At 53.6% G+C, this 11,126-nt stretch overlaps 5 protein-coding genes across 5 annotated transcripts; 3 read left to right on the top strand and 2 right to left on the bottom strand.

The window, feature by feature from the left end:
* Positions 1 to 462: 462 nt before the first annotated feature.
* A1O3_01196 (uncharacterized protein) lies at positions 463 to 1,482 on the top strand (the record flags this gene model as incomplete). Its single annotated transcript, XM_007731344.1, has 1 exon — positions 463 to 1,482. One exon carries the CDS (start codon positions 463 to 465, stop codon positions 1,480 to 1,482), a length of 1,020 nt encoding a protein of 339 aa, XP_007729534.1.
* A 408-nt stretch (positions 1,483 to 1,890) lies between these two features.
* A1O3_01195 (uncharacterized protein) lies at positions 1,891 to 3,785 on the top strand (the record flags this gene model as incomplete). The annotated part of the gene is made up of 4 exons (XM_007731343.1): positions 1,891 to 2,577; positions 2,637 to 2,693; positions 2,742 to 2,822; positions 2,868 to 3,785. The coding sequence occupies exons 1-4, from the start codon at positions 1,900 to 1,902 to the stop codon at positions 3,783 to 3,785; spliced, it is 1,734 nt and encodes a 577-aa protein (XP_007729533.1). The 5' UTR covers positions 1,891 to 1,899.
* Positions 3,786 to 4,652: 867 nt separating this feature from the next.
* On the bottom strand, positions 4,653 to 5,897 carry A1O3_01194 (uncharacterized protein; the record flags this gene model as incomplete). Its single annotated transcript, XM_007731342.1, has 1 exon — positions 4,653 to 5,897. The coding sequence occupies one exon, from the start codon at positions 5,895 to 5,897 to the stop codon at positions 4,653 to 4,655; it is 1,245 nt and encodes a 414-aa protein (XP_007729532.1).
* Positions 5,898 to 7,612: 1,715 nt separating this feature from the next.
* A1O3_01193 (alcohol dehydrogenase) lies at positions 7,613 to 8,840 on the bottom strand (the record flags this gene model as incomplete). Its single annotated transcript, XM_007731341.1, has 5 exons — positions 7,613 to 8,073; positions 8,129 to 8,207; positions 8,262 to 8,318; positions 8,458 to 8,636; positions 8,690 to 8,840. 5 exons carry the CDS (start codon positions 8,838 to 8,840, stop codon positions 7,613 to 7,615), a joined length of 927 nt encoding a protein of 308 aa, XP_007729531.1.
* A 1,257-nt stretch (positions 8,841 to 10,097) lies between these two features.
* Positions 10,098 to 11,126, top strand: A1O3_01192 (uncharacterized protein; the record flags this gene model as incomplete). Its single annotated transcript, XM_007731340.1, has 1 exon — positions 10,098 to 11,126. One exon carries the CDS (start codon positions 10,098 to 10,100, stop codon positions 11,124 to 11,126), a length of 1,029 nt encoding a protein of 342 aa, XP_007729530.1.

The raw sequence follows: 11,126 nt of genomic DNA, 5'->3' as shown, positions 1-11,126 counted from the left end.
TAGGCAAGTCTAGTCGCGGGAGGAACAGGAATCGAATCGGAGTTGGAGCTCTGTCAGAGCTGACGCTGTGTCTGCCGCGATTCCACCTCTAGGAAAGAATGCATCGGTTATTAACGAGGAGTAAGGGAGGAAGCCTCGAAAAGATGTCAGGCACCTACCAGGTATGTTGAGTTAAGCTGGAATGCGAGACTGCGCTAAGCCTCCCATAAGCGAAATATCTCGTCTACATTACCCCATTTGGAACACTTTCTCGCTTCGAGAGCAACTGGTAGTGTTCCAGAGTGCAGCAGCCGGTCTGCGGGTCTCGAATGTACTCTGTGATCGACGTTTGCTCTTACATCGTCTTTGGCCTTGTGCTGCAGTGTCCGCGTGACATCACGTACATTCAGGCTCCTTGGTGGACCAGTTTTATGCCTATACTCTGTACTGCTGACACAAGTCTTGAATCGCAGCGCAGCCGCTATGGCCAATCCCCAAGAGCCCGACGTGGCGATGGAAGACGATTACGATGAGGAGGCGGACAGCGACTTTCAGGCAGACGCCTTGGACGCCGAAGAACCCAGTTCCTCCGAGGAGGACGAAGAGCAAACCCCTGACGGCGCTCCTCCCAGACCATACAAGCGCCGAAAAATTGAGAACGTACCGGACCGCGCAGTCGTCGAGCTAGATTCGGGAGACGAAGCAACAATAACAGAACACACACGCTCTCGACGGAGACAGAAGAAAAAAGGAGACGGTGCTACGGGTGAGAGTGAGAATGATTCAGATGGATGGCGTGCCCGCACCCGGGCCATGCGGACGAGGGAGAAACAGGAGCACAAGAAAAATAAACTGGCATCTCGCACAGGCAGTACCGTTGACGTTGACAAGATATGGGAGGAGATGAACCGACCTGCCCCTCTTCCTCCGCCTCGAATGGAAGATGAAACGGCAGCGCAGAAGGCTCCGTCAAACGATCCGGCCAGTGCGAAGGGAGCCCTATATCCTGGTGGAGATGGCAACGAAGAGAATGTGCCTTCCACAGAAGCTGAAGATACAGTCACAATCAAACGGACATACAAATTCGCAGGTGAGGTGCATGTCGAAGAAAAGACCGTTCCGAGATCATCAGCAGAGGCACAGTTATGGCTGTCTCAGCAACAGCAATCCAAATCTGGAACTCCAGGGCCGGGCGGCACAGTCATTAACAGACCAGTCCGTAAAATATCCCGCTTCGATCCCAATTTTAGCAACCTTGGGGCTTTTAAGGCCTCTTGGGCTGCCAAAAATATACTTGGGACTGGCTTCAAAGGTCCCAAGCTCAATGTTGTTGAAAAGAGCAAGATGGACTGGGCTGCACATGTTGATACAGAAGGCTTGAAGGAGGAGCTTGACACTCATGCGAAAGCGAAGGAAGGCTACCTCAACAGAATGGATTTCCTGAAGGGTGTAGAGGAACGCAGGGAAGCCGAAGCCCGGGCAGCCAGGCTGAAAGGCCATTGACCCAGCCTTTGAGCCGGGATTTGAGCATAAATCCTCGTCATGCAGAGTCAAGTCTTCGCTGACCATGGGTGAATTCCTGGCTGTATACACCGATCACACTTCGAATGCTTGCCTTGCTGCCTAGCTGCAGTGATCTCGGTATCCCGAGGACAGCCTTCCTTGCCCTTGTCGACATGGTCACATCAGATACCGGAGACCAATCTAGCTCTCTGCGCAACGTGCCTTCCTGCAGCTTGGTGCCATCCCCGTTGCTTGCCAAGCTCCTGCTCTTTCGACTCCCAGTGCAGTCCCTCAGTCATATGAAGCGCTAGAGATGCTGATAAGTCTTGCCGCAGGTATGACTGTGCATCGTCTCTCTATAAATTGTTTTCTTTTGCAACCGAACGCTTTACCTGAGAAGGATGCATGGTGCGCATCATGCAGGAATACATACCACCATTGGCCGGTCCGTCATCTGTCTCAGCTCGATGTTTCTCGCCCGTTGCCTATACTAGCGATGGCCAACCGCACTTCAGCACGAGAATGGCATCGGCCTCATCCTTGAGAAGGCCTGACAGAGATGAGAGCTCACCCCTAGCACGGCGACCACCGCTCTCTAGGATGGGGTCGACAACGTCGAGAAACAGTTCCTTGCCTACGTCTCCTCTTGATAACATCCCTGAGAAATTGTGGCCACGGGTCCTCCGGACATCTAGCACACCAGAGACAAGCAACCCAGACCTCTCCATCGACGAAATAACCTCCACTAGACTGTCTCTCGACGATGAAGCCATACTAACTAGCCTGCCCGAGGAAGACAATAGAAAAACGCGAGATGCTGGTAGACCAATTGCGCGGAAGGGGTTCGGTGGTATATGGGGAGACAACAGTGACCGGCTGAAGAAAATGTCACAAAGACTCAAGAACTTCCCTGGTGGCTTGTTCGTCCGCAGGGACCGAGGCCTGCGGGGGTCGTCCTCGGGATCGATAAATTACCACTACCAACCTGCTACCTTTGAGTCAAAGCTGCCTGCGCCAGACTTCATGGGCGGTTTGGGTGTGACGGAGCTGCTACCCCCAGCTGATGATGGAGAGTTCGACGAACCAAAAATGAAAGTGACAACGGTGAGTGCCGATCATTCTTTGTCTTACCGCCAACTCATCGGTTGTTTTAGATGGACTATGAATGCAAGCCTAAAGAGACGGACTCATGCTCAGAGGAAATCTCCAAGGTATGCCCACGAGCAATCAAAGCAAAAGGCGCCTGACAAGATCTCGAGATATCCTGCCTAATCAGAAAGGACCTACACGAGGTCACAAGTAGAGAGCGAACACTCCTCCCTGCTCCTGGTTATCCCGAGGTTCAGATACTATCCTTGCTTGCGCTTCCAGTCTAACCTAGCCAGCGCATACCTCGTCACTTTGTGACTCCTCCTACATACGTATATGCCGCGTCCTCATCGACAGTCAATTCATTTCATACGGCGGAAGACCGACTCCTACATGGACCCCGTACTTTGAAGGCGTTCCCTCGGCAAATGATGGCACGGACGTCATCTATTGGAAGTGTGGAAGAGATGCGAAGTCATGCGTTTGGCAGTCGGAGGCTGGGCCGACCTAGTCTTTCTGGTGCTTCGGTCAGACATAGTTCTGCACCAAGTATCGGGCGAAGCTCCCGGCCAACTTCTCGTCCTGGGACAAACGCCGGTTCTGTTTCCTCCAGCACTCTAGCTCCTCGGCGGCCGATAGTATACATGGACGCCCCAAACGGCTGTTCGGACACCATATGGTCTGGTGTCAATTTCATCACCTATCCATCCACCTCGTCTACAGCTCGTCCACAATCTAAGTCGATATCTATCCTGAACAGTCAAGAAGAGGGATTGGATCTGTCGCTCGAACTTGCACCCGAAGTCGAGATGGGCATGGGCGATCGACCAGGCTACACCAAGATTCCTCTTTACGTTCCAAGAAGAATCGAGCGTAAACAGACCTGTCCCAAACCAGACCAGATGCGCCCTATCTTGACACCAGTACCTGCAACACCAAGTGTAGGGAGAGAACAGGCGGACCAACCCGCAATCCACACAGAACTCACGAGTTCCAACCCAGCTATCTCTGATATCTCATTCACGTCGCTGCAAGGCCAGACATCCATACACTCGCACACTGAGAGAGAGCAAATGCTACAGGAGGTTGAATGTCAAAGCAGTGTCCGGCCAAGCACAGGCAGTCGGGAGAGGTTGTCCAGGGCGCTGACAAATGCCTGGGCGGAGAGGACTCTGCGCAAGAAGCAAAAAGGTTGCAAGCGAGATGCTCTGTAGCAGCGCCTAGAGGACAGGCTAAGGTTCCGTGGATTGAGCACTTCTTGACGGGTAAGTTTCAGTCATTTGCTAGAGAGCGCAGCTTTATCAGACTTAGTGTGATGACAGTCCTTGCCTGATTACTAGTAGACTGTGATATCTGGGGTGATGAATCATTCGCTGGAGTGCCTGGAGAGGACAAGTTTGACTACCATCCTTCATCGATATATGTAGTGATTTCAGTCTGCGTTTGGGCCCTCGACAGCTCCCTCGACACTACTACATGGCACGCCGACGCGAATTGAGGAGACGCGTCCTGCCTGCACAACTTGAAAGCTGAAGTTGAACGCGTCGCGTGCTCCTTGGCGCCAATCTCTGAATATCATTTATCTGCCAGTGTACCAGAGTACACTCTTTAACAGTCTAGCTGACTACTACCTCAGGTATCCTTCTACTTTACGTTGCCATGTCACGGTGGAATCGAGGTGCCCTGCTTCGGCGGACGGCTGTTGGTGATACAAATCATTGCTATGACATTGTCAACGGCGGACATGCTACCTACCTACCTACTATCCTAGTATCCTGCCCTCTCGTCGATGACCCTTGCTTACTGGACTCAAACCAGTACCAGTTACCCTGACGTCCGGGTATATCAACTCGGTCCTTGCACAAACCCAGCATCCGACTTTTCAGCGCGACCATTGCCCCAAAGCACCAGCCGCACCTGTGAGATGGAAATATTTTCAGCTACCTTACAAATAACAGTAAACCCCAGAAACTGGACCAAAATTTCCTCCAGAAAAAAAGGCAGAGCACTCGACTGGTATACATGGTGCTTTCTCGTACAAGCCATAGGACTTTACCACACAATGGCAGCCGGACCGTTTGTCATAGGACCGGGTAACCGTCCTTGTCCAATTCACCCACCCACTCGGGATCATAGTATTCGCTGGTTTTGTCCAGAGTGGCAACGTATCGATTCCCACGGACTCCTGGTCGCTTGGAGTGAGTATTTCTCAAATGACTTTTGAGGTTATCAGTCCTAGAAAACGGCCTGTTACACTCGGGGACCCAACATCTATATGCGCAATGCATGTCCTTCTCATGGACCGTCTTCTCATGTCGCTTCTTATGCTCTTGACGTTTGAAACGCTTCGGCTTCCCGGTGGTTCTGTCGATACAGCCAGGATAGGTGCAGGCAAATTCGTTCTGTGTGATGACAAGATCGCAGTCGATGCCGGACTTGTTGGCTGCTGACTTGGGCTTCGACGACGTTCCTGACAGACGTTTGCGTTCGTAAGTCCGCCGATGCAGCCGGTCAGGAATGGTTCTATCTTTTCTTGTCTCGCAAAGTCTCAATGATTGTTCCAATGAGCAGTACCGTGGTTCCTCGACATCACGTTGTGATGGTAACATCATGGGCGAGAGGAATGAACAGGGACTGCTAGTCATAATGCTTGCTGACGAAGCTATGCGAGCATTGAGCGGAGTGGATGGTTCATGCTTGCACGCTGGAGAGCTCGGTAGGACCGGCTGAAAGGTGGCCCTGGGCTCGACAGTCTTCGATGGCGGCTGCAGGTCCGTTGAATTCCATGGCAGCAAGTTATTGTTCGCCGCGTGCATTGGCCCAGGTTCCGGAGAGCTAAAGATCGAGTCCGTCAATGCCGGATTTGTGGCTGCCTCATTGAGACCATAGCTTTCTGCAAGACTGAAGGAATTATGGGGCATTGGCATCAATTCCTCCGGTATCTCGGTTAGGAGAGGAACGCCGTACCCGGAAGCCAGGTTGCTCATCCACATATCATTTCGAAGGTCTTGCTCCTCATCTTGCAGATGGAAAATGGGGTGAGACAGATGGAGGTAAGTCGTTGGCTTCATATACTGTTTGTAAGAGAGCTGCAGGCCCGGATCAAACATCATCGGTGTCGTGGGACTTGAAGTCCTTGCTGACGGGGTGAAGAACATCTCTGGCGACATTGAGCTGTTGGACGATGCCCGCGATGTCGTACGCGGGCCATGAAAGCCCGCCGAAGACTGATCCGAAGACAGGAAACTCGACGAAAGCAAAGGGCAATCCGCTGTATAGTCGAAGCAAGAATCTTTGCCGAAGTCGGCCTCTAGCTGAGGCAACATCTCTAATGGACTCCCCTCAGTCTTCATCCGAGCGTGAGTTGCAGCCACTGGTTGAGGTGTTAGCAGACGGTCCCTATTTGCAGTGAGTTGGATTGTATCGCTGACTATCTTTTCAGTTGTACTTGAGATTGTTGGGTTGTTGGTGCAGGTGTTCAGGAGCGCATCCAGGGATGAGATTTGGCAGCGCTGGCCTTTTTGAGAGCACGACCATCCGGGGCCACGGGCGAATATCAGCCTTCCTCCCTTTCGAAGCCGGCCCATAATGCGCGTTGTCTGAGAGGAGAATGCAAGGTGCCTGGAATGTGCCTCCCAGAGAACGGTTCATGAGATGTGGCAACTGGATCCACTTGCTCGAACGGCGAAGCTCAGACGCGGGAGTTTCAGACGACATACCCATTTACGGCGCCGCTGAATTCCTTGAGAGGACACACATCAGGTACGAGGAGCCCGAGTAGGATAGACTAGACATGGTGGATTCCTAGACGCCATCCTGCAGCAAGGGGAGGTTACTGCAAAGACAGCCGGAACTCTCAGCACAGATCGAGGACCGGTCACTAAGATGATCTACACCTGAGACCCAGTCTGTCCAAGGACTCCCAACGCGCCACCTTTTGCGGGGCACCATCAAAACGCGACGGGCGGCAGCGGGAAGTCTAGACATGAAATCTTTCACCAGCGCAAGGGCTCCCAAATACGCGACACACACCCCTGTCCGATCCAGCCGTGCATACCACTGCAGGCGCTAGGGTAGTCTTGGACACGGGACGTCAGAACAGGTGAACTAGCCAGGCACTGTCCGAAAAGATCGGACTGCGCCTGGCTCTGGTCGGGCCAAAGCAAGAATTCGGGTAAGTGTGAGACCACCTCCTGAGCCCAAGCCTCTGGGGAGGGCTTTTTGAACCCGTCCCGCCCAATCAACCAGACAGTGACGGGCTGACGACCTGGAGGGTGGGCTGGGATCCGAGTTTCGCCAAATCCACGCCAGGCCTCCAACCGCGTCTACTCCGTACAGGGGTCATGTATTGGTATGTACTTTGCCATTTTGCCCAGCGAAACAATCGAATCAGGTCAAGAAGGGCGCAACCGTTGCCAATCAGCGCCTAGGTTGTACGTCGACACCTGGAGAGCACTGACCGCATCCCAAGCACTCTTGTAGGGATACCCGTTTTCAGGTATGTGGTATACACATAGGCAGCTGAGGGCGCACGCTAGCGACAACTGGCTGCCGTCTGGGGCCAGCCTGAGAAAGACAGTGGCGCTGCGGACACTGGAGAGTATTGAGCTCATCTGACATTGACATCAAACGCTCTCCAGGGTCTTCCCTAGTCAATCACCTTTCTGGCTCAGTGGGACAGATGCCTTTGCAGCTCCCATATCGCGAGCATGTGGTCCTGGTCCAGCTGCACCTGCCGCCGACCTTTCGAAGGCTTCGATGCAGGTTACATTACAGACATACTAGGTTGTGTCCTCGACTTGCGTCATGAAGTCGAAGCAGCAGTGCTGCTCCGGGCAGCGGGCAGCGGGCAGCATGGTTCCTGCACGGCGGACGTACAGTACGGAGTATCCGTACTCCTGCTGTTACGAGCCAGGATTCCTAAGCGAGTTGACCTGCATTCGAAGGCTCGAGGGGGAAGCGACAATCAGAGACAAGTCGGCCCACAAAATCCAGCCCCTGCCCTCGTTCGTATCTGTCAGAATGTACGGAGTACTTTGGTCTATAGCTGCAACACAATGCGACCAGCTATATCACCCTTCTCCAGCATCCCATACACGTCTGGCAGATCCCGGAAAGGTCTAACCTTGACATGCACCTTTACCTTGCCGACGCGAACCATCTCCACAGCCTCGAGCGTCTCCTCGAGAGACCCTACCAGATTCCCTTGTATCTTTAGCCCTTTGATGACGTCCAGATGCACATCCCCGGGTGGAATGCCCGCAATACATAGCGATCCGCCGATCCTGATCATGTCGCCCAGCTTCTGAAAGGCACGAGGGTGGCCACTGGTGACTACAACTGCGTGCGTGCCGCCGGCTGTGCTCCTTCTAACTTCATCTGCAAGATCCCGACATTTTGTGAAGTCCAGGAATTTGGCTCCGAGGGACTCCACGAATTGCTGCTTCTCAGCACCGGCATCGACGCCCAGCACCTGAGCACCCAGAGCAAGACCGTATTGGACTGTTCCTCGATCAGGCCAACATTCCTCGCTTGAAGTTGACTGAGGATCGCTCACCTGCAAAATGGCCCAAGCCGCCACCCGCTCCAATGACTGTAAGCCAGTCTCCCTTTTTCAAGCCCGCATTACGAACCGCCTATTATGTTGTGCACTCGGTCAGCACGGGTCTGTCGTAACTTGAGATACCTACTTTGTATGCTGTCACGCCCGCACAGAGTGTAGGTCCAACCACCTTTGGGTCGATATCCTGCGGAAGCAAAGTCAAGTAATTGGTATCGAAGCACACAGTACTGCTGGAAGCTGCCGTCTTCATGGTGCAGATGGTTGGTCGCCTTCTGACAATATTGCTCTCGGCTAGAGACACAGTACTCGCATTCATGACATACACGGGAGGCGAAGCGAATTCCCACCAACGTCCCCAGTTGGAGGGTCTCATTAGGGGTCAGATTAGGACCGAGTGCCACGACACGCCCTACACCTTCGTGTCCTCCGACGTGAGGAAGTTTGATATTCGTGATGGGGAGGCCGTCGGCGCCAGTAGCAGTTCCAGCTTTGGTGTTTAGATCTAGCCGATGAGTAAGTATGCTCGCGAGAAGGACATTGACGCCGCTCGCTCACCACTTTGACAAACACCGGTATAGAGGACTCTGACTAGCACTTCGTCCTCTCCAGGCAGTGAGACCGGGTAGTTGTCGTCGAATTCAACTGGACCGCCCTGCTCTGGGACTATTGCAGCGATTTGGGTTTGGGGAATGGAAAGCTCAGCCATATTGTTGTATTAGCCAGATCAACACCTGCACAGTGCTAGTCTATGGCAACTGCCCGCGAGTTCATGTAAAGGTTCGATCTCGAGTTTGTCCCATTAGAGTTCAGTCGACTCACTTGCCGTTTACCGTCAAATGTTACCACGAGCCCTTTCCCGTAATTTTGCCGTAAACTTTGATCCGGCGGGCACGGCAGATACCTTGGGAGGAGAGAAAGGGAAAGAAATCCCCCTCCCAGCCGCCGGTCCAGTGGCCTACCCTTGCAACTTTGTTCCCCTGGCTGCGCATGATGCAGACCCCGCATTCACAACTGTCATGGTTTCGATAAAATCGGGGTGTCTGTTGATTGCAAGGCGTTCAGCCATCAAGCGACCGAGGCGTTCACATGCTGCATTGTGATCGTTCCAACGTCCGGCGTTGTTTAGAGTTAGTTGTTTCCAACGGGGAAACGGGTCTGCTGTGGAGCACACGGGTCGACGACATCGAGGGGCAGCTGACAGCACGCAGCTCGCTGAAATCAGCTCGAGCACCTGTACTCCGTATGAGGTGTGCCTTTGCATTTTTGAGGCTTTTCATCGCCTGACCTGGGCCGAATCGGTTATGGATCCAAACCCGTGCAAGTTTGCGAATACTGAGGTACGATTGTAGGAGAAACACTGATTCTTGCGTGGGGTCAACATTGGGCAATTTCATGGGGGTTGGCCGCGGGCTAGCATGATACAGCAGGCCAAAAGATTGACACGATCATTTCATTTGCCGTGGAACAGAGGAAACAATATTAATAGTAATAGTATGGAGAAGGTGGCCGACAACGGGCGCGGGCGCAGGCGCGGGCGAGGTGTGGCGCCCTCAAGCTGGAGCGCAGCCAAGACGTGGCTGATGCTGGCTGATCACGTGCCACGCGAGGCTGTGGTGGCTGGTAAATTAAAATGACGTCGCTGCGGTCGAAATATTGTTGCGGCGATATCAACACCAGCCAGCCCACTTTTGGGATTCGCCAGCCACATCGCTGTCGGCATCCACGTCTGGCTCCCGTCCTCATCTAACCTCCGACGAAAGAACTTCCATATTAACGAGCCGATCTCGTAGTGAGACAGCGTCTTCCAATGCCGTCCTCCTACAACCCAGCCTGCTACCTGCCGCAGTCCTGGTCGTCATATGTTCCCAATGCGATCTCCTGTCCACCACCACCGTCCTATGCCTCGACGATATACAACTATGCGACCTCGCCCTTCTCCTCAACATATACCACCTTGCGCACCATGATGGACGCCCTCGTCGGCTTGCCCGCGCTATCCTTCCTCCTCATCCCCACCATGACTTCATACTCGACCTCACTGAACCTCCTCTTCTTCTACCTTACCTGGGCGACCCTTGTGTTGTCGCATCCACCTCTACGCGTCGAGATAGTCGCAACTCTCGCTGTCAGGGTCATCTTTTACATACTCCCCTCAGCGTTGTTCCTGCTTTTTGACGCCCTCCTTCCTTCCGCAGCCGAGGGTCTCAAAACACTGGGCGACTCGGCCCTGCCGTTCAAACAAGTAAGCCGCCAACGGGCCCTGCGAATGCTGCGCGTGCTGGGCTGGTCGCTATTCAACATTCTTTTGGGCGTTCTTATCCAAGCGCTGGTCGAGCTTCTCTTCACCCGCGTCTTGGTCATTCGCTCCGCTCTCCGTGTGACGACGACCCTTCCGTTACCGTTCGGTATCCTCAAAGACCTTGCCCGAGGCTACCTTGTACGCGAGGTCATCACCTACACTCTGCACCGGTACACATTACACGAGTCTCATACGACTTTTGCCCGTGCTCACCAGGACTGGTACCATTCGCTGCCCGCCCCTTTCCCATTGGCAGCCAGCTACGATCACCCTAGCGCTTACCTGGCCCGATCGTTCATCCCGACTTACCTCCCCGCCGTGATCTTTCGTTTCCACCTCCTCACCTACGTCCTCTACCTGACGTTCGTCTCGCTCGAAGAAACCTTTGCATATAGCGGGTACTCGACGGTCCCGACAAACTTCATCCTTGGCGGGATTGCTCGACGTACAGACACCCACCTTCTGTGTGGTGGAGAGGGAAACTATGGACCGTGGGGTCTCGTGGATTGGATTATGGGTACAAGTGTCGGCGCAGACGTTATTGATGATGTGGTGGCTGAAGCTGACAAGCACGACGTCCCTGCCAAAGTTGACAAGATGAAGGACAAGGCCAAGAAGAAGGTCAATGGCAAACTTGCCGAGGCCAAGAACGCAGGGCCCAGGCGGCGAACGAGGAATCGAAGCGCCAGTTGA

This window comes from Capronia epimyces (genome assembly GCF_000585565.1).
Source record: "Capronia epimyces CBS 606.96 chromosome Unknown aczIQ-supercont1.1, whole genome shotgun sequence".
Lineage (NCBI taxonomy): Eukaryota > Fungi > Ascomycota > Eurotiomycetes > Chaetothyriales > Herpotrichiellaceae > Capronia > Capronia epimyces.
The sequence above is the reverse complement of the archived record's forward strand: the minus strand, read 5'-3'. Positions and strand labels throughout refer to the sequence as shown.